At 35.9% G+C, this 24,206-nt stretch overlaps 1 protein-coding gene across 2 annotated transcripts in view; it reads left to right on the top strand.

The window, feature by feature from the left end:
- Positions 1–11,659, top strand: part of STS (steroid sulfatase) — a 194,579-nt gene extending 182,920 nt beyond the window's left edge. For both annotated transcript variants that reach the window (XM_043997917.1, XM_043997918.1), the window contains one exon: positions 6,054–11,659. In XM_043997917.1, the coding sequence (XP_043853852.1) occupies positions 6,054–6,433 (380 nt within the window). In that variant the 3' untranslated portion in view covers positions 6,434–11,659. The remainder of the gene's footprint in view (positions 1–6,053) is intronic.
- Positions 11,660–24,206: the final 12,547 nt, after the last annotated feature.

The raw sequence follows: 24,206 nt of genomic DNA, 5'->3' as shown, positions 1-24,206 counted from the left end.
TGATTTGGTTCTAGTCCCAGCTGTGTTGCTTACTAGCAAGTAACTTAAATTCTGTGTTCCTTAATTTCTTCATCAGTAAAATAAAAGTACTAATTTCACTACCTACTTCACAGGGTTATATTAAGAAAACCACACTGTGAACTCTATAAAATTCTATGGAAATGTGTCCTATTATAATTATAGAACCAAAGGAACTATGCTAGTTTATATGGAAAGAGAGAATCAGTTGGGGCCTGCTCTCAAGATACATATGTAGATATTATGGATCCTCAGTGGAAAAAGAAAATGCAGTCTTTCACAGCTTGCTCACCATCCTTAAAAATCATGTAAACAAAGCAGATTATAATCTGTGTCACAGTATTAGCATTTTTAGGGATTTTTATAGTTGCTTCTCCAAGTATTTATAGCTATTTAACTAATAATATTTGGGAATGATTGAAATTGTTTGAAATTCATTGCCAATGTTAGCCAAAAACCAAACTATTTCAAAATCACACCTTAGTTTTTGCCAACATTATATCTTATCAATCATATTATGTCTTGTGTACTATCACACTAATTTTGGGATTTTTTTCATATGATGCTCCTTTGTACCCATGTTGTTTTTTTTCTGATAAAAGTATTTTATTTTTTTTCCGGTTACATGTAAAGATAGTTCTCAACATTTGTCTATACAAGCTTTCCAATTTCAGATTTTTCTCCCTCCCCTCCCTTTCCCCCTCTCCCCTCCCCCAGACAGCAGGTAATCTGATATAGGTTATATATATATATAATAAGATTAAACATATTTCTGCATTAGTCATGCCATAAGAGAAAAATCAGAGCAATGAGGAAAAACCTCAAAATAGAAAAACAATGGCACCAAAACCAAAAGAAATAGTATGTTTCAATCAGCATTTATACTCCACAGTTCTTTTTTTTCCCTGGATTTGGAGATCCTCTTCCATCATGAGTCCCCTGGAACTCTTCTGTACCATTGCATTGGTGAGAAGAATCCAGTCCATCACAGTAGATCAACACACAATGTTGATGATACTGTATACAGTGTTCTTCTGGTTCTGCTCATCTCACTCATCATCAGCCCACGCAAGACCCTCCAGGTTTCTCTGAACTCCTCCTGCTCATCATTTCTTACAGCACAATAGTATTCCATTACATTCATGTACCACAACTTGTCCAGCCATTCCGCACTTGATGGGCATCCTCTCAACTTCCAATTCCTTGCCACCACATAAAGAGCAGCTATAAATATTTTTGTACATGTGGTTCCCTTTCCCCCTTCCATGATCTCTTTGGGAAAAAGACCCAAAAGTGGTATTGCTGGGTCAAAGGGTATGCACAGCTTTATCGCCCTTTGGGCATAATTCCAAATAGTTCTCCAGAATGGTTGGATCAGTTCACAGCTCCACCAACAATGCATTAGTGTTCCAATTTTCCCACAGCTTCTCCAATATTTATTATTTTCCCTTTTTGTCATTTTAGCCAATCTGATAGGTGTCAGGTTCTACCCATGTTTTAAAAAATGAAACTTATACATACGTGTGTGTATGGATGTATGCGTGGTATGTGTGTGTGCATACCATGACTAAATTGTAATGACTTAGTGCCCTGATTTTGTGCCTTAGTCTTCTTCCCCAATTTGAAGAAATATATAATTTCTGAAACATTAAGCTGTTAGATTGGATCATGTTCATAGGGTATGGGGCAAAGTTTTTCAAAGCAGGTTTTTTTTTTTTTTTGGTGGGGCAATGAGGGTTAAGTGACTTGCCCGGGGTCACATAGCTAGTAAGGGTCAAGTGTCTGAGCCTGGATTTGAACTCTGGTCCTTCTGAATCCAAGGCCGGTGCTTTATCCACTGTACCATCTAGCTGCCCCTGCAAAGCAAGTCTTAAAAAAAAGTTTATTAGGGGCAGCTAGGTGGTGCAGTGGATAAAGTACCGGCTCTGGATTCAGGAGGACCTGATTTCAAATCCGACCTCAGATACTTGACACTTACTAGCTGTGTGACCTTGGGCAAGTCATTTAAACCCCATTGCCCCACACAAAACAAAATAAAACAAAAAAACCAAAACAAAAGTTTATTAGAAGAAGAACAGCTTTCTAAAATTCTGGCATGTGCACATACACATGCACACACCCTCATACAAAGAGTTCTTTTTACCAAGTAAATGCTAAATATGTATTGTTAATTGACTGACACAAAGTTTGTGCCTCAGTTGTAGCTGTTATTCTCATTGTCCCCTTCCCTAGCCACTGGAAATTGTGGTTTCATTCATCACAGTCAATTAATAATTATGAAGTATGCACACACAAGAACTTATTTCCTTATTTTAAAATAATGTGATCCCTATTTCAAATTATTTCACTAGCTAAAAGAAAATGAACTGAGTACTTCTAATACATGATAACATGTGCTGAAAACTCCAGTAAAAGTCCACTAAATGACTGGGCATTTATTTCCTGTCAAATAATATCCTTAAGCATTTAAAATTTCTGATTGCCAAGGAACAAAGGAAATCAGTGAAATAAAGTAAGTTAAGAGCTCATGTATGACCATCTCAGTTACTACTTTCTTTTCATTGCTTAATTAAGCCTCATACTGCTTAAATAAGAAATACTACAGTGTAGTTAGCCTCTCTACCTTTTCATTTTTAAACACCCTTTAATTATAAGAAGAAAGTAAAAATCTTTAATATGTTACTGAATAATTCTCAGTGAACATTTCTATATTCTACAGTATAAAGCTGCATGTAAATCTACAAACATAAAGCTAAGCATAATAACTGGCATTGACCTTCCCAGGTGAAGATACTTAAAGTATTTTGACAGACCCTTAAATTGATCTGCCAACTGACATAAAAATGGAAGAAGGGAACCACATATCCAATGAGTAGGAGTTCTCAAAAGAAAATGGAAGGTATAGGCCCTTAAAAATGGCACTCTATTCTGGGAGCCAGCACTCCCTCAGAATTTTGAATACACTGTAACTTGAAGAAGTGTCAAGTTTAAAACATCCTCCCAGTTTGTAATGTTCTAAAGAACTATTAGAGGGTATTTCCCCCCCTCCTCATTCTGTAACAACCTTCACCCAGCTGTCCCTGATTACTGAGTGTAAGAAGAGTCTAAGTGAACTAGAAAATCTCCTGGCTGTCAGCTTGTCACTGAATAAGCTCCTGAAGCTAATGTGTCATATGTAGTGAAGAATGAAGGAGGAGGATGTAAAGAATCTTAAGGTTAATGACTTACTTTTAAGGCTGTTATGGATTCTTAGTTTCTGTGTCCCCAAATTCTCTTTCTAGTCTGAAGCATCTGTGTTCCAGCCTGACCTAATCTTTAGAAGCTGAATGTGCTCAGTACGTATAAAGTGACAGAACACTCCTATTCAGTAGGGTACACAGGAAAGAATACTGAGTTTAAAGGAAGAGGACCTCAGTTCATATCCTGCATCTGATATTTATACTCCCTGTGTGACTTTGAACAAGTCATTTAGCCTCTTCGGATAATGAGGGAGTCAGACTAAATTACCTTCGAGGCTCCTTCTAATTCTAGATCTAGGCTTCTATTTAAAATTTTTTTTCCGGTTTCTAAACTTGTACTGAGGTTATAATCAACTCTCATAAGAAATTATACACACACACACACACACAGAGACATGCATACATTTATACACATATACCTGTGTATTCATTTTCCAAAGAACCCACAAATGAAATAAAGGCCAAACTCGAGTTGGTATTTAAATTCCTCTATAGTTCAGCCTCAATCCACCTCATTAGCCTTATCTTCCAGTAATCCCAGTAATCCCAAACTCTGTGCTTAGGCTAACCTGGACTATTCATCATTTTTTCAGACATGTCCAGTCCTTTCCTGCATCTTTGCCTTTTTTCATGCTAAATATGCTACCAAGAATTCCTTCCATTCTTCATATCCCTGTTTGTGCCACATCTTTTCCTAGCCAGTAGATAGTTTAAATGACATATCCATTCAACTCAGCAGGCATTTGTTTGTATCTTCTATCTTCCCTGATCCAGGGACCAAGCTAGGTGATAAGGATTCAAAGCCAAAGAAAAAATAGCCTTTTAAGGAGCTTACATTCTATGGAAGGAAGGAGACCAGGGTGCACAAGAGACTGAAACAACATGTACACAAATAAATATAATTGTTTGTGGGAATATCAGATATGCGACTTCATTAGTATAAGAAATTCCCAATAAGAAAAGTATTTCTACTAATGAAGATCAGCACCTTCTCTTCAATTTAATCCTAGAAAACTGCTTGAGCCAATGAGAATTTCAATGACTTGCCCAGAGTCACACAGACGAGATGTGTCAGTACACAAACCCAGATCTTTGTTGACTCTCAAAAACAAAATGTATGCAAAGTAAGCATCAAGTAGTTGGGAAGAGGAGGAGTGATAGCTGCAGAGACGATGAGAAGCATCTTGTGGGAGCTGGCCCTGGAGATTTATTTTGAAAGAAGCTAGGAATTCCAGAATTGAAGGTGGAGAGGAAGGACATTTCAGATATAAGGAACAGCTTTTGCAAAGGATGTCATAAACAGTGAATAGCAGAAAGTGCAATTTGACTGGACATTGGTTCATGGTGGGGGAGGGGAATGATGTGAATTCCGTTTAGAAATTTATTTTGGAGCTATATAATTAAGGATTTAAAAGTATAAATGGAGGAGTTTGCATTTCGTTATTGTACAAAAGGTAGCCCTGAAGCTTCTTGAGCTGAGGAGTGACTTGGTCATTTCTGTGCTTGAGGAAGATCAATTTCACAGGAATGTGGAGGATAGATGGACGAGTAGAAACACTATTGTTAGGGAGACATTTAGAAGTCTATTACAACAGTTCATGTGAGAAAAGAGCTCAAGGGCTAGGTTGGTAACCATGTGGATGGACAGAAGAGATGGAAGAGATGTTGTAGGGATAAAATCTATAAGACTTAGTAACTGGTTAGATATAAAGGAGGTAAGGAGAGTGAAGGGTTTTGGATGATTCTGAGGTTATTATGTTAGGTAACAGGGTTTTCATACTTCTTTCCAATACTCAATGAAATGTCTCCTTTGATAACATTCAGCTCCTCAAAGAATACTAGTCCACAGATGTATAAAGATGAAATCGAAAAAAATGTTTCATGACCTATTATACAAATGGCAAATCTATTTTCTATAAACATTAAGAATTTCAGGGCTCTTGGACATAATTCCCTCAGATTCCATTTTGCCTCAGTAAAAATATAGCCCTTGGGGCAGCTAGGTGGTACAGTGGATAAAACACCGGCCCTGGAGTCAGGAGTACCTGAGTTCAAATCCGGCCTCAGACACTTAACACTTACTAGCTGTGTGACCTTGGGCAAGTCACTTAACCCCAATTGCCTCACCAAAAAAAAAATATATAGCCCTTTCCCTTAATGACCAATTTAAATTGCTCAAAGTTGCATTTGTTAAATGCTTCTTGCAATGACTCAGAACATAAACGTTTTTAAATGACCCCAGGATTTGGAGCTTTTTTTCATGTTATACAGTTGTATGTAATTTAATATAAACTTCCCCAATAAAGATGATTGCAGGTCTACTCTTCACTTACATAATGATATTACAGTGACACTCAGTTCTTAAAGATTGTCTCAGCAGAGAGCGAGCCCTGGCAAGTCTTAACAGGTTGGAAAAAACAAAAATTTAGGCTGGTCATATATGTTTTGTCTGTTATCTGAAAACCAATCTAGCCAAATGCAGAAATGCTTGTCATTCACTTGTCCATTCAGTGGTAAGTTGTTTGGCTCCAGAAACTATCCAAGACGATTGTCTAAGTTGTAGAGGCATAGTAAGTACTCTAAATCAACCAACAAATTCATAGATCTTTACCTAGGTTGCTATGTGTAAATCTGAGATTACAATAATTTCTTGGCTAAGTATTTTGTCTTGTTTATTGGGAGTCCACAAGAAATATATGTCATATGCTAGCAATTACTACTGTAATTTGATAATGTCTACTTTTTATTTTTTATGATTACATCATCAATTTTCATCTTTTGAAAAATTTATTTCAGGCACATCTATCTGGAAAGCTTTTTTCTTTACACCAAAGTTTAAACCGGACGATTCCAATGGCTGCTTTCCCACCCATGTATGCTTTTGCAATGGGCATTACGTCACTCGTCATAATCCACCCCTACTTTTTGATATCTCCAAAGACCCAAAGGAGAGACATCCATTAACTTCAAAAACCGAAAATCATTTTCATGAAATTCTAAGAGTCATGCAAGAAGCTGCAGACAACCATACGAAGACACTCAGTGTGGTTCCCAATCAGTTATCCTGGGGGAACCTTCTTTGGAAACCCTGGCTTCAGTTGTGTTGTTCTTCTTCTTATCTCTCCTGCCATTGTGATCGGGAAGCAAAAGGTAGGGGTAAAGGTGTCAGACTGTAACAACAAGACAAGTAAAGACTCTTCCCTGGATGAATAATCTTTATTTGAAAAATTCAAAACTTGGAATTCTGTTAATTATCCCAATTGTAGTTAACAGGGCCTGACCGACACAATCATTGTACTCCCCTGGATTCCCTTGGCATGGTGTACTTTCTGTGACTTGAAGGATTGACTGTAGGATGTTTTAATAACTTGAAGAAAACTTTAGGGTTTGCTCTGTTGAGAAGGAAGAACAATGGATTTAAGTTGTAGGAACAATATGGCCGAGTTGGTTGGTGGGGTGGATTAAGAAGTGTGGGGATAAAGGAGGAATCTGAGTAAGTGTACATAACACTTGAGCTGATAATCGGGCTCTATAAAAGCTCCAAAGAGAATCCTCCCTTGTTCTTGAACTTCTTGTTAAGTCATCTATTCCATGACTTGGAGCTGGACAGAAGGCCTGGCAATGACTACCCAGCATTGACAGATTTTTTGCATTAAGGAAGAAAATGTGAATCAAGAAAGAAATTGCTAAATAAAACAGAGAGCTTTTAAAAACACTTACAACTTGTATAAAGAATACCACTTATAGCAGTGGTAAATAATGCAACTTTTTACTTTGTGGATGAAAATTATTGTTGTTCATGATAAGTGTTTATTGAATATGCTAAGTGCAATGTGCAAGTGATTTAAAACCAACTTCAGGACTCTAGAAAGTTAACAGATGCAAATGTGTATAGTAGAAACTTTCTAGGAAGTACGAATTCATTAGCTTGCTCTATACTTCACAGGAGTGCCATGCCATGGAACTGACTTATAGACAAGGCCATAAGGTTCATTTGGTACTTCAGTAGCTTATTCCCCATGACTGACCCACCCTATACTGAATTCTACTCTGAGGTTCATAGCGATGTTCTAATATAGTTCCTTTTGTGATGAAAAATTGAGAGGTTTTAAAAAAAAGAAGCGAGTTCTGGGGGAAGACACTCAATATATAGACTCCCAATGTGATTCAACATGTCACTTTGTTAAATTATTTTTTAATCTTGCGGTGAAATACAGTTTAATTTGTACCACTATTAAACTTTCTGTTTCTCTTCTATTAATGAGTTAGTGATAAAAGCAATTACTTTGGCCCCTGGTGGCCAGAATGGCCCTGGGCATATAATACAGAAGGCCTTGTGCTTCCAATTCCTGTTGGGAGGCAGGACTAAGAGAACATCTTGGTTTGCTTTCCTATTTCCCAAGCCACAGTCACACAGAGTGAATCCTCAATCCTGACTAATTCATCTTGATCTGGGGAAGATTGTGCTTCTTACTTCCACTCTGATATTAAGTGAAATATTCAGTGGGACTTAAAAGACTTTTTCCACTTCTCTTATTCTGCTACCCTTTAGGCAAAACAAATTTCCCCACAGAAAGAAAGAATTAAATATTCCTTTGGGGGACAGGGAGAAATCATTGAAATAAGGCCAAAGCAAGTGACTTTTGTATATTGGCTTGTTTAACTGTAACTCCTTATATAGTCTTTCTAAGAGATTTCTGTAACCTGTTAGAGCAAGTTTTTTTTTTTACCTTTCTAACTCAATTTTATTTTCCAATCCTGTAATAAGAAGTGATATTTTCTCTTTGAGATTTAAAAAAAATGTGTTATTTATGCCCTTTGTTTAAATATTTGTTGCAATCCCCTCACCAACCCAACCAACTGAAGACTCCCTTGTAACAAAGAAAAACTGTTAAGCAAAAAGTGACAACAACTGGCAGTGGATACAATGAAATCCTGTCCTCATAATTCCCTGCCTCTCTCTGCCATGAGCAGGAAAATAGGTTTCATTATCTGTTCTCCTGGACCATTATTGTGTTTTCATTTACTCAACTTTCAGTTTACTTTTAGTGATCTTTTCGTTTGCATTGTGGTATCATTCTGTGTAATGTCCTTTTAGTTCTGATTACTCTGTATCAGTTCATATAAATCTTCCCACTTCTCAGAAGTTCTCATATTCATCATGGTACAATAATATTCCATTGTACCAATGTACCATAGCTTGTTTAGCCATTTTCTTATCAATGTTTACCATTTGCAGTTTTCTACCATCATAAAATGTACTACTATGAATATTTTTGTATATAGTGGTCCTTTGTTTCTGCCTTTGATTTTCTTGGGGGGTATATCTCGAAGAATGGGATCACTGGGTCAAAAGATATGAGCAGACTGATAACTTTTTTGGAATAATTCCAAATTATTATCCAGAAGTTCAACCAATTCATGACTCCATCCACAGAGTATTAAGATGATTGTTTTTCCCATAGCCATTGACTATTTCCAGTTTTTCGCCACCTTTGAAAATTTTCTAGGTGTAAGATAAAACCTCAGAGTTGTTTTAATTTTTGTTTCTCTAATAAATGATTTTGAGCTTGCCTTCATATGGCCATTAACAACTTGTAGTTGTTCATCTGAAAACTGTTTATATACTATGGCCACTTATTTATTGGGGAATGAATCATGGTGTTTATATATCTATGTTAAATCCCTATGTGTTTGGCGTATCAGACTTTTTATTAGTGATATTTGATGCAAAGTTCTTTTCACAGTCCACTTAACAGTTTCTCTTCTTATTCTGGCTGCACTGATTTGGTTGTGGAAAAGTTCTTTAGTTCTATGTGTTTGAAATTGTTCATTTTGTCTATTATGATCAACTCTAGCCCATGTTTGTTATTCTTCCTCCATTTGTAGTTGTGAAAGGTATATCCTTCCATTTTTCTCTAATTTTTTCATGATGTGATGTTTTATATTTAGTCTTGTATCCATTTGGAATTTGTTGAGCTGTATGGTATAAGATTCTGGTGTATACCTAAGTTCTGCCAAACTGCTTTCCAATTTCCTCTCCAGGAGGTTTTGGAAGCTTTAAAATACACAATATTTTAAATACCATCGCTTTCTTATTATTGAAAAACTAGTTAAAACTCTGCTTATTGTATTAGAGAATGTTCTTATTGTATTAGAGAATGTATTAGCATGTTATTTGTGTATCAGATTGGCAACTGATACAAGTATACAAAAGTTTATTTAAATAGTGGAAAGAACATTGGACTTGGAGTCAGGGGACCTAGAGGCAGCTAGGACTAGTGCTGGACTTAGAGTAAGGAAGACCTGAGTTCAAATCCTGTCTTAGACACATACTGGCTGTGTGACTCTGGACAAGTAAACTTCTCTCAGCCTCAGTTTCCTCATCTGTAAAATGGGGTTAGTCTCTGTGGCTCTCTTCCAGCTCTAGGTCTATGATCCTATGATTTGAGTTTGAATGATGGCTCTGCTACAAATTGCTTGTATGTTCTTGGGCAAGTCAATTAACTTCAAATTTTTCTCTTCTGTAAAATGAGTGGATTATACTAGGTAATCTCTAAGGTCCCTTCCAACTTTAAATTCCATGATAAGAAGAGCAAAAATTCCTAGCTATAACTTTGATCCTAATGCAATTCAGATTTTTAGAAAATATTATATGACATGGGAACCTATGTTAAAGAACTAAACCTAAGAAAGCTATTGTTGCTTATTTTATATATAAAAGTTTGCTTATATTATATACTATCTTTTAACCTAAGAAATGTCATCAGCTCTAAAAACTAAGGTAACAAGAGTTTGAAAAGTGTTTGCTTTGAAATAACTAACAGTTACTATTATATTTTAGGTTGTTTAAAAGTCAACTATGTGTATAATAACCATAATTGTCATGATTTTGAAACCATTTGCCAACATTCTGTTTGCATGATAAGACAGTACAAAATGTGGATATTTATCATGTCAAAGCAAGATCAAGAAAATTTCCTTAGAGAAATAGATAACTTTTGCAGTGCTGTGTAGCATGAGTACTTGGTTGCCAAGTATAACTGCTGTATCTTCTATATATTAATGTACCTTCTTGCTGAATTAATCTGGAGGTTTAAAACAAAATTCACTAAACCTTATCCTAAAAACTTCTACTTTTGAAGATGTACAAACCTCAGTACAAACCTATGCTACATTCATTCATTCATATTTAGATAGCTATCATTTTACCAGGTCAGTAAGTTTTTAGGGAAATGAAGACTCATGATTTCATGTCCCCATGGAAATAAGGGTTTAGTTAAGGAAACACAGCATCCCAAATTTCCCTAAAGGACACATACACAGAAGGTGTCCTGGGGAGGTACATGCCCCACATCTGAGTAATATTTTCCTCAAAAGTGACTGTCAAATTAAAAATTTTCCATTTTGGCTATATGAATTAATGCAAAGTTAAAACTATAAATTCTATATTTCCTTTACCTTTGAAAATGATGAATTATTTCAGGCTGTGGCAGTTTAGACCAGAAAATTTTTTTTTAAAGCATCACATTTTTCTTCTTGCTGGCTTCAATCTGAGACCCACAGCCAACCTGAAAGTTTCATAAACAAAATTGCAAACAAAGAAAGCCAGATGGATTTTTTTTTAATATGAAGAGAACATCATTAGGACTAGGAAAAACAGTAATTCAACCTTGGAATAGGGTCTAAAAAGTTGATAAGTGGTAAATAGTGCAGAGAAGCAGATAATTAATAGCCACTGTAATGTCAGTTATGGAATATATACGTAATGTAAGTTGTGGAATTATATATGATGAGAAACAGACTTAGGATCATTGGATTTCAGCTCTGGGAGAGACCTCAGAGGGCCTCCTCTCTCATTTTACAGATGAAAAACCAGACCCTGAGAGATAAGATGGCTTGCCTTTATTTTGGACAGCCTAATTTCTAGGATAGATTTTAAAAGAGCAGGATTTTAGGTAGATTAGATTGAAAGGAGAAAGGTACCCAGACCATCTAGAATGAAAATACAGGACTTGGAGTCTAAAGAATGCCGTTGAAGTCCTTGTTCTCCCATTTACTACCTATGTGACCATGTGTCCTTAGGCCTCAGTTTTCTCATCTGTAAGATTAGTGGGTTTGACTAGATGGTCTCTAAGGTTCTTTCTGGCTCTTACAAGCATTAGCACATGACCCTCTCTAACTCAAAGGAGGATGAATTAAAAGAAAAGAGCCCAGGAGTCAGGAAGTGAGTAATGGGATTGTGTGTTGGTTATATGCCAAGGTGACTGCACACCCTAACCCATCATTTTATTTGCCTTCTTCCAACTGACCACTTTTGTGTTAATAGAGCTACCTCTAGTGATCATTATTTAGTAATATGTCTTTGTTTAATGGATTTTGAATAAAGTGATTTTAATTTATCAGTATTGAACTGTGTCAATTTTTGGGGGGGTGAAGATTCCAACAAAGAAAGCGTCAACTTTCCTAATTATGATGCTGGCTGCCTGGAAGCCCCCAATGTGTTCCTGTGAAAACAAACAAACAAACAACAAAAATGTCATGTGGCAATTTTTCAGCTTTTAAATATAAACATAATGGGATACTCACATAACATTCCCTCAAACCAGTTGTAAAACTAATTAGATCCTAAGAGATATGTTTTTTTTTTAATTTTCAAACAATTTCATTCAGTCACTACTTTTCAATCTCACAGTGATGTATATGACAATAAGAACTATTTCCCCATAAATCTTTTTTAAATGTTTTTTTGTTCCAGCCATATCACAGGCATGAATATCCTAGGTTCAAAGATGTTGATCTGGAAGGGAAATGGAAAATCATCTGTCCCAATCTCATTTTACATATAAGGAAGTTGAGGCCCAGAGAGAATAAATGACTTAACCAAGGTGTTATTGGAACCCAGAATCTCTCAATCTAAAGCCAGGGTTCTCTCCACTGTATCATACTGTTCCTAGCATTGTTGCCCAGAGATCAGTCTAACAAAAACCAAGGAGAAAATATCCAGGATTGTCAAATAGAAAGAGAACAGAAAGAAAATAATTGTATCTGACAATTCAGAGATCATTGATAACACTGGAGAGAGCAGTTTCTGTCTAATGGTTAAATCTAGAGCCAAATGTCAAGGAACAGAAAAGTGAGTAGAGGGGACATGGAGGTTCTTAGTAGATAATTGTTTTGCTTGATTTTCTTATTGGCAGAACCAGAATTAAAACCTTAACTACAAATACAGCACTCATCCTTTTTTTGAAGGATGTTTTTAACTTGCTGGATATAATTCTTCTTTTGTTTTCTGGACCTGTGATCTCATTGGCATCTTCTGCCAAGTAAATTATTCCTATCAATTCCTAGTGGCAACTGTTTTGCAACTTCAAGTCTTAGGCAGTTAGTTACCTGAGACAATGAGGGGGGAAGCTAGGTGGCACGGCATGCTGGCCTGGAGTCAGGAAGACTCATCTTTCTGATTTCGAATTTGACCTCAGACACTTGCTAGCTGTGCAATGCTGGACAAGGCACTTAAACCTGTTTGGCTCAGCTTCTTCATTTGTAAAATGAGCTGTTGAGGGAAATGGCAAAGCACTCTAACATCTTTGCCAAGAAAACTTCAAATGGGGTCACAAAGAGTTGGACATGACTGGAAAAGAACTGAATGACAACACCAAACCTAAGAAAACAGTTCCTTTCAGTTTTTGGCTAGGGTATGGACAAATCCTCCTTGTAATGATACAATAGATAACAAGAATTTTTTTGTTTCTTTTTTAAGTTTTAATTTTTCATTTTTTCCAATTACATGCAAAACAGTATTTAACTTCTGAATTTTATAATTTTGAGCTCCAAGTTCTGTCCCTCCTCCCCTTCCTCATTGAGAAGGCAAGCAATTTGATAAATGTTATACATGTACAGTCATACAAAACATATTTCCATATTAGTCATGTTGTGAAAGAAAACACTGGCAAAAAAACCCCAAGAAAAATAAAGTTTTAAAAATACCTACATGCTTCTATCTGCATTCAGATTCCGTCAGTTCTTTTCCTGGAGCTGGATAACATTTTTTATCATAGGTCCTTGAAAATTGTCTTGAATCTTTATGTTACTGAGAATAGCTAAGTCATGCACAGTTGATCATTTCACAATATTGCAGTTACTGTATACACTGTTCCCCAGGTTCACTTTGCATCAGTTCATATAAGAACAGACATAGGAAATAGAGGATTTTCTTAAGAAACAAAAAGAATTGATAAAATTAAACAAAGTTTAGTATAAAGTACAAGATTATAAAATTTATATAGGCAGAGTCTTGTTCTTCAATTTAATTGCTTTTGACCCTGCCCTTAAGGTCCCTTTCCTCCTTGCTCCTGTCCATCTCTTAAGTTCATGTCCAGGAGCCTAGTCAGACTAGCATTCTCTCTCTCTCTCTCTCTCTCTCTCTCTCTCTCTCTCTCTCTCTCTCTCTCTCTCTCTCTCAACTCTTTCATTTATTTGTTTAAAGTTTTGAGTTCCAAATTCTATACCTCTCTCTTTCCCTCTCCCCTCCCCAAGGTTGTAAACAATCAGTATAGGTTATACATGTGCAATTATGTAAAAATTGCCATATTAGTCATTTTACATAAAAAGACTCAAGCAAAAAAAAGAGAAAGTGCAAAATAGCATGCTTCAGTCTGTGTTCAATCAATATCAGTTCTTTCTCTGGAGGTGGATAGTATGCTTCATCATTATTCTTTTGGGATTGTCTTGGATCATTGTAATGCTGAGAGTAGTGAAGTCATTCACAATTAACATACTCTCTTGAACACAAAGTTAATACTCTGTTATCTTATACAAGGAATTTATTTCTACCATGTTAGACTAATAATTGATATAAGATGTTTATTGTATTATTATATTTAACTAATAATAGCAAAATATTATTATTATTAACTAATATTAACTAATAACTAATATTTAATGTTTGCAAAATACTTTCCATATACAATGGGGCACTGGCCACTGAGCCGGTGTCTGTCTGAAAACCCTACCATGAATCTCACTCAAGCCTCAGGTGGCCTAGTTTCCTGATCTTTCAGACCCACAAGATTATAGCCTCCAATTTCCTTCATCCAGAAACAAAAGTAAAATATCAAGGCAACAAACTGAAACCTGTATTCACTAGGCACAGGAAAAAAGACTCATGGCCTTTCCTCTTGCAGCGCTATCTCTCACCAGTCAGCTAAGAAGTTACAGGAAGAGAAGCCTGAGATGCTAGTTGTTTAGTATCTTTCAAATGCATCTCAGACCAATCCAAAAATTTCCTTATTCAAACCAAGATCAGTTGTAGAATATCTTCATGCTCCAAATCTCAAGGCCCTTCTAGGTATGACTCTCTATAAGCTCCCCAGTCTCTTCCATGTGGAGAATTGTATCAACACCATTCCATTGATGTTTTTATTTATTTATTTATTTATTTATTTATTTATTTATTTATTTATTTATTTATTTATTTATTTATTTATTTATTTATTTATTTACTTACTTACTTACTTACTTACTTATTTATTTACTTACTTACTTATTTATTTACTTACTTATTTATTTACTTATTTACTTATTTTTTACGGGGCAATGGGGTTAAGTGACTTGCCCAGGGTCACACAGCTAGTAAGTGTTAAGTGTCTGAGGCTGGATTTGAACTCAGGAACTCCTGAATCCAGGCCCGGCGCTTTATCCACTGCACCACCTAGCCGCCCCTCCATTGATGTTTATAAGGACTGGACTCAGTGGCCAGTTTACCAGTCCCACAAACCAAGAATTAGAGGTAGTCTATCCCTATTTTTCAAATCAAGGGATTTAGGTCTAGAGTAGGTAAAGTGATTCATCCATGGTAACATAACTAATATGAATAGAGAATGAAAAAAGGCAGTGTGGAATAATGGATAAAAAGCTTGCCTACAGCCAAGGAAGGCTTGGGGTTAAGTCCTGACACTTACATACACTTGCTCTATGATCCTGGGAAAGTCACTTAAACTCTTACTTAAACTCTTAAAACTATAAGGTGTGGCTGTGTTACACTGTACTGGTCGAGGGAGTTTCCTCTTCTTGGAATTCCCTTTACCAATAAAATCACAGGTCTAGTCTCTATCCCCATCCACATTGTATCTGCCCAAGGAACCAGAGTCATTGTCTGGTATAGCTCAATCTCAAATCATCAAAACAGCTTGACTGTCTTTTCCTCTAACAGATTTAGCTTGCCTTTGGTATTTCCTACCTAGTTCTGGTTTCCTGAAAGCTCCACCTTTGGGCTATTTCAAGTATAGATAAGATTGATACCTGCTAGGTTCAAATAGCATGTCATACCTGTCTTGGACCAGCTGCCAACTCTATTCCCTTGTAATATATTTCAAAATAAAATTTATTTCCAGGCTGACTTCTAACCTTCTCAATATGGAGTGTCTCCTTTAACTGGACTTTATGTGTGTTAATAGCATGGGCAATTCCCTCTCCTTGTTCCCCTCCTACTCACAACATAACAGAAAGGTCCATTTTTTTTTTTTTACAAATACCTACTTAAATTTTTGGTGAGGGTTTTATTTTTGGTCAGAATAGAGAGTAATATTTTATTTCATTTACTACATGAAGTTGTAACTAGTCCAATCCCAACTGGAATTATCTATCTCATCTTTAATATATCAAGCTAATTGGCAGTCCCTTCTGTTTTTGAAGCAATTCTAAAGGTTAAGCACACTTTTACTTATGTTGAGTAAAAATATGCTTCTCTGTAATATCTACTTTTTGGCCCTAGTTATGTCCACTGGGTCCAAGATTTGATGACTATAAGTATGTCCCTTCCTAAATCTCATCTTCTGAAGGCCTCTAGTTATTTCAGCATGATTTCCAGTCCCTTCACCACTGATCTTCAGAATGAAATTTTGCCCTCGTCTCTACTAAAATGTGTTTACATCTATACACAATAACCCTTGATGTGCTTTGGCCAGCACAAATATATTAGATCTATTATCTCCTTCACTCTAGACACTATGTTTCTAGAAATGTAGCCTAAGTTTCTTTGCAAATCATATTATACTCATGATTTAGGGCTTGCAGACTCCTAGAATGAACTCTTATAGGTTTTTTAATGAATAGTTTTCTAGCCATATCTCTTCTATCCTATTCAATGTGCATCACTGAATACTTGAAAGAGGGAATGGAAAAGAGGAGAAAAATATTTTTTGACTATATTTTTGCCCATTCAAATTATATTTACACTTTCAAAACACTCTAGTGCAGGAGTTATCAATGTATAATCTCCCAAATCCTTTCAGGTTTCTCTCAAGGTCAAAACTGCTTTCATAATAGTATTGACATTTTAATTTATAATATTGTAAATACTGACAGATATAACCCATCTAAATTAGAGGTCTTTGGGATCCTCAATAATTTTTAAGTGTTAAGAAGTCCTAAGACCGAAATGTTTAAGAACTGCTGCTCTAATGAATATACTGTTTTTATCATGGGTGTTTTTTTTTTGTAATGAGAAGAGAATAAAAAGCAATACGATGTTCAGTCACCTTATTCATTAGTTGGAAAAAAGAAAACCTGTCAGATTAGCAATGTCCAGTATCTCTAGTTTACTCATTGGTGCTTACTGAATTGTATGTTTTGCTCTTGTGAAAGCCATTCTCTACGGAGGTTTGAAAGTTTCTCTGTTCCCTTTCAGGTTGATGTGAATAGAGGTGACAAATGTCATATGAAAAGGTTGGGAAAAGTCAGGATTTCAAATACATCAGAAAAGGGCATTCATGGCATTTTATTAGACAAGAGAAAAAGCATCAAGTTGGTAGCTGATATGAAAAAGGGAGATAGAACAGACTATCCATTCAAACCTTATATCAAGGACAGATGTTTACTGATATTAACACCAGGAAACTGAGAAACAAAAGAGGCATCAGTAACATAACTTATCTCTCTTGAATAGGAGCTTGAAAGAAAATGAGGTTGTATAGTGGTATTGCAAATATCCTTTGGAAGATGAAAAATGCTCACCAGATGTGAATGTGTAAGGAGATTTTTTTAAAACTTAGATTTATGTGACAATACTAATAAGAAATATATACAAATGATATTAATGATAGTTTAAATTAAATAGATGCAATATTAACATCTCCCCAGATCCATTAAAGCACTTGTAAGTATTCAGGCGGGAAACAAACATTCATTAAACACTTACATGGGCTAGTAACTGTGCTAAGTTAGGCGATGCCAATACAGGCAGAATGAGGCAGTCCTAATCCTCCAGGAATTTACATTCTAGTGGAGGAAAACACACAAAAGGGAGCTAAAAAGGTTAAGACAGTGAAGAGGTACCTGCCTGAGTTAGTAATGAATAGTTCTCTGTACATGTGTGTATACACACACATATACATATGTGTGTATATATGTGCATCTGTATATACACACATATGTGTATGTATATGTATATATGTATACACACAGACAAATATATGAACATCCTCTAGATTCTGAAACCTGGAGTTAGAATGAATACATGACATGTAACTTAGCTATATGAGAACTACTATGGAGTATTTCTACTGGTGGTTCTCTATAATTTGTCTTGGAGAAATATCAAAAATATATCTTGCATATATACATAGTTGTTTGGATGTTGTGCCCTTATTAGACTATAAGCTCCTGGAGTACAGGGCCTATCTTTCATTTCTTTGTATCCTCAGCATTGAGCACAATATCTGGTGCATAATAAGAACTTAATAAATGCTTGTTGACTGTGAAAGGGGTAAAATGAATCTCAGTTATGATTACAATTAGACCCAAATCCACAGGTAGAATATTAATTTTCTTTGTCTAGATTTATCTTGATTGCTTAGAAGCAATGCATTTTTTCTGTTATGGTTCAAAGGGTTTCATGACCAGTACTTTTATTCCTCACAGAATGCATGAATATGCAGTACATTCAACTTTCAGAAATGGTCAAAACTGGAAAACTGATATTGAGGCAGGGATATATTGACAGATTTTGAATAAGGAGCTCTGCCCCACTCCCTCCACCCCGAAATGTCCACACAACACAATTTTAAGTTTAGTTTGCATTATTTGCCTTGTCTCCATAGGTTTTTAAGCCTAAATAATAAATAAAAGGATGAACCAAGCCCTTATTTGTAGTATTTGCCAATTTCCAACTTGTAAATGCTCACAATGAAATTTTAACTATTGCTTCTCTCCTCAGTTCAAACTAGTTCCAGCACACTTCCGAAGGGGGTGATGGGAACTGCCAGCGAGAATAAGAGATGTCAGAAGATCAGGGAATAGGGCTGCAGAAAAAATGCATTTCCTAACTATTTTTATGGTGGGTATTAATGAAACGACCAAGAGTATATCTAGCAGTGCTTTCTATGCCACACGATAAGCTCGTTAGGATATTAGCACTCAGCATCTATGGCAGAGGCTACTGAGTCATTGTGTCTCTTAGAAAAACTCAATTAACCTTTAAAATGTTTTAGCTTTTGTTTTAAATATTTTTGTTAATTTAATTATCTATTAAAACCTTTCTGGAAGCAATTCTGAAGCAACAAAATTATAACACAAGCATAATACTGGATATTTAAATACTGTATTTTGGCTGCTGGAACAGCAGGAAATATGTGGCCTTTTACTATTTGAAATAAGCATTATGTTCTAGCATTCCCCCTCCTCCATCAAGCTTTTTGAACTATGGCATTTATGAAAATATTCTAAAATGGGAAAATTATATAGTGTGATTCTTTTCTGTGACATTGTTTCAAGGAGAAAAATGGTCATTATTCGAAACAATATTTTGCAGTTTAAATGGAGACTTTAACAATTAACCAGGCCTGAAAATGATTGCTTAAGAATCTATCTTTTAATTTAACCCTGGAGAAGGTCATATATAGAAGCTAACAGCAGGCAAAATATTGCAGTGAACCAGCCACACATATCTTATGATGGGAAACTGGAGCGGGAATGCAACAAGAAGACTTGTAAAATAATGCAAGGGCTACTATGTCATTCTCATTTTTATTTGGAGGAAATTTCTCCTTTTAAGCGATGATAAAATACAGGTTAAGAAAACCAACTGGCCATCAATTGCAATGTGACAATTGCCCTGTAATAGTCTATCTTATGCTATCTTAGATAATGCACCAGAATGTTTTTGATTAATACTTCTGTCCAAAGAGCTATTTAAACTCCAGGGAGATTTTAAGAGCTGAAATTTCAGACCCTACACCTCATTGTCTGGTCCCTGTGAAAAGTGCCACAATCTTGTGTCCTCTCATCACTCACTATGCTTTAAAAATATTACTTTGCAAAAGAAGCATTTGGGCACCATCCAGAGTCCACAGATATTTTCTGAAAATAAAAGGAGATACTTTCATCGATGAGAAGATTTATGCTTCTAAATGGCAACCTGCTTTGATTATTTTTCAGTGAGATGCAACCATGAGAGGCAGCCCCAAACAGCTAGATGGCATTCTGCCCTTCCTGGAATTAATTCCAATGACAAAGGATTTTGCTAGGGCCCAAGCAGCTGCATAAAGGTGCATGGTACTTGCTCTGAGTGCTGCAGACATATTCTCAGCATTGACCATCCTTTTCTATATACTCAATAGCAGAACAGTTAGCCTTAGCCTTTCTCCTCTGTAAATCTGAACCAACCTCCAAGCACTATCTGCCACTAATCCTTTTTTCAATTTGACTACATAGCTTTGCAATTCTGACTTATACAAAGATAATGAGATAAACATACATTATGAGCAGAATTATGCTGGGCCAAGTATATTAAAACAACAAGAAAACTAAGATGTAATTTCTATGCCAATGGACTCCCAAAGGGGAGGAGCTCTAAACTCTTACGTACAAAGAGGACCCCATGTGGGGTCAGGTTTCTCATTTCTTTTTGGCACATCACTACCAACTTGGGGTAAAATTGTGGAGATGTCTCTAAAACAATGTTTAGACGACATTCATATCTAACATCTCCCCAAAATGTAAGTAATGGTTGCTTCTAGAATAGATAATATGGGTATCAGATATAGGTAAGCAGTGTATTTCCTCTACCACAGACATACATAGTGATATTTAAAACACTAAATCAGGGAGCAACTAGGTAGCACAGTGGATAAAATAATGGCCCTGGATTCAGGAGGATCTGAGTTCAAATCTTGTCTCAGACACTTGAAACTTACTAGCTGTGTGACCCTGGGCATGTCACTTAACCCTCATTGCCCCACCAAAAAAACCAAAAAATCCCCACTAAATCAATCCATCAATAATAATTTTTAAGCATCTACATGTTCCAGGCATGGCACTACACACTGGAGAGATAAAGACCAAAACAATTCTTTTCTTCAAGGAGTTTACAGTTTACAAGGAAACAGCTTCTACATATATAGAAATATACCAAATAGATACAAAGGGCAAGGTAGTATCTGATGAGGGCGGGCGGTAAATCAGGAAAAAATTACAAAAGACTAGTAAGAACACATGAACAAATATAGCAAGTTAAAATGATAACCTATTCATTCTATTGATACTTTCCCAGAAAGACCAGGAAGACTACTGAATAGATATTTCACTTTCATCTCCAACCTATACCGTTCAAACTATTTGAAAGTCCAAATCACTTGGTTATCCAAAGCATGTTTTTTTTTCCTTCCTTCCTTCCTTCCTTCCTTCCTTCCTTCCTTCCTTCCTTCCTTCCTTCCTTCCTTCCTTCCTTCCTTCCTTCCTTCCTTCCTTCCTTCCTTCCTTCCTTCCTTCCTTCCTTCCTTCCTTCCTTCCTTCCTTCCTTCCTTCCTCCTTCTGTCCTTCTTTCCTCTCTCCCTCCCTCCTTCCTTTTTCTTCCCTTCCTCCCTCCCTTTTTCTTCTTCCCTTCCTCATTTTATCCCTTCCTTCTTTTCTTCCTCCCTCTTCCCTTTATTCTTTTCTTCTTTCTTCCCTTCCTCCTTTGCCTCCTCCTTCTTTTGTTCTTGTTCTTGTTGTTGTTCTTGCTCTTCTTCTTCCTTTTGAAAAGTTTTCTTCCCAACAGCTGTTGGGAACCCAACTAGAGAATTCTGAAAATCTGTACTCATGAGGTCACCTCCAAGGCTGGAAAAATGCATTTCTTAGAATAACTAGTTGCTTATCTGAGCTCAGGGAAGCAAGGGAAAAACAAGGGAAAAGAAAACTTCTAAAGACTAAGGCTTCTCTAGGCCAGCACATGTTGCCTCTACCATGTGCCTATAAGTACCAATGTCCCTGAAGGGAAGAATGATAAAGAGGGGGGAAAATCACTCCTTCCTCCCCCACCTGCTGGAAGTGTGTGTGTGCGTGTGTGTGTGCATGTGTGTGTGTGTGAGAGAGAGATTGAGACAGAGAGAGAGAGGGAGAGAGAGAGAGGGAGGGAGAGAGAGGGGGGGGGGAGGGGGGAGGGGGCTGACAAGAGAGAGAAGGAAGGGCTTCCCAAAAAAAAGCCAGAGGGGTGACTCCTCCTTACTCAGTAACCAATTATCTTCGACACAATCTCCAGGCATGGGAATACATGGATATAATCCAGGAGATACCTTTTCTGTGCAGCAAACCAATAACCATAATTATCCTGATTTTAAAACCATTGACCAACTGAAGGGAGTCAGGTGCCATAGTGAATAGAATACCGGCCTTAGAGTCAGGAAGAAGAGTTCAAATTCTTGCTCTTACACTTATCAGCTGTGTGACTTGAGACAAATCAGTTAAACACTTTCAGTCTCTTTCCTCAGGTCAGCTTCTGAGTTTCTTCATCTGTAAAATGAGACCAATAGTAGCATCTACCTCACAAGTTTGTGCAGATCAAATCAAATGAAGTAACATATGAGATATTTGTAAAGTACTTAGTTCAACTTGGTTCATAGTAGGCACCATATAAATGCTATTATTATTATTAATATTATTTAGACATTAAGCTATTTGCAAACATTAAATCACTATTGAAATTATTATTAAAGTTGTCATTAATTTTTTGTTTTTATGATGAGAATGACAAATATGAATATTTATGTTTTCATGATCAAGGAAATTTCCTTAAAGCAATAGATAGCTTTTAATAGTTACATGTAACATTGGAACTTGATTGTGAACCAGGCCACATAAATCTTCTCCTGCATTATATATATATAAAACTTTTCAGCAGAAAGTTAAGAGTACATTTTCAGCTTCATGAGAGGTACCCCTTTCTGACAACAGTTCTACCATAATCTCATCAAATGGATGGAGTACAAGTGGAAACTAATTTGAGCAGAGGTCACTTAATCAATCCTGTGTTACATCATATTGAGAACTAGCCAAGTTAGTAAAAATAGACAAATTACACATAAACAAAATGCATACATACCTATAATATGTATATTTACATAGCATACATGTATTTGCAGTATATACATGTGTATACATGTGAAAAACATGTTTCATATACACACAATACACCCATATATAAAAAATCTGTGTATGTCTCATATTCCCACACATGTTATATATACACATTGCACATAAATATTATATATATGTGTGTATATATATTGTTATATATGTATATTTGTTGTTCAGTCATTCAGTTGTGTCTGACTCTTCATGACCCCATGTACCCTAGCAAGTCAATACTGTCCTTTGGATTTTCTTGGTAAAGATAAATAAATGAATAAAAGAAATAAATGGATTAAGGCAAACACAGATTAAGTAAATTGTCCAGAGTCACACAGCTAATAAGTGTCTGAGGCCAAATTTGAACTCAGTTCTTCCTGACTCCAGGCCCAGCATGCTCTATCCATTGAGTCACCTTGCTACATATATATGGTATACATATATATTGTACAACCAGATTCTTCTAACATTAAAAGAGACAGCCATAAGGTCTGCCACCCATGTGTTCAGGCTATTTGAAGTTAAATCTAACTAGACACTAAATCTTAGTATCTAGTAGTCAATCTTATAATTTCCTCTTATTTCTTGACACAGTTAAGCTGCTCACATTTAAAAATATTCACTTGCTAAGTGATTCTAATTATATACATACATATACATACACACACAAATATATGTGTGTGTATATATATATGTATATGTGTATGTGTATATATATATATATATATATATATATATATATATATATATATATACATTCTTTCCCTCTGATGTCATTGGTATAGAGAGCTTGGGAGTAAAGTAGAGTCTCTAGTATTCAGACTGGCAATTCTTCTGCAATTGAAAATCTTAGAGTCCTAGGAGCCATTTAGAGGGGCCATTGAAAGGTTAAGTGCCATACCCCAGGCCAACTAGCCAGTATGTGTCAGGTTGTCAAAATAATAAAAAGACTAAGAGTATTATTGAGAGCAAAGGTAATATTAATTCCTGGGTTACCACAAAGCAGGGATGGGGGTTGGGGTGTAGAGCAAATACATGCTGTTGCTTGAATTTTAAAGAATCACTGCAATTACACATGTCAAACAAGTTATTTTTAAGTTCATAATAAATCATTTTATATGCAAACAAACATTTTAATTATCCTAACGAGATAGACTTTTGCAATTATAAAGGATTCCAGTGATACCACATTGAAATCTTTTTCCATTTATCTTTCCCACTGTTATAATTGCAGTTTGCACGAACAAATGCAATGCAAAAATGCACTGCAAAACATTTACTATTCAACACATAAACATTCTCCAAATCACAAAATATGGCATGGAAACAAATGAAGTTAATCTTGTTGCTCTACATTTGATCTTATTTTTGGCATAGAAGCTGAAAATTCTTTCCAGTATGGAAGATTTCAAATCACTTCCTCGTTTAAGTCATCATTGCAAGTATCCTGATAATAAAGTTCATTTTCTAAGCAAAATCTGTTTACCAGGCACTAAAAATTGTGGTCTAAGATAAACCTCAGTATCAAACTCCCTACAGGTGACGTCAGAGTATGGTTTGTATTTT

Source organism: Dromiciops gliroides, chromosome 3, assembly GCF_019393635.1.
Source record: "Dromiciops gliroides isolate mDroGli1 chromosome 3, mDroGli1.pri, whole genome shotgun sequence".
Classification (NCBI taxonomy): Eukaryota; Metazoa; Chordata; class Mammalia; order Microbiotheria; family Microbiotheriidae; genus Dromiciops; species Dromiciops gliroides.
Note: the sequence above shows the minus strand (reverse complement) of the source record. Positions and strands in the feature narration are given on the sequence as shown.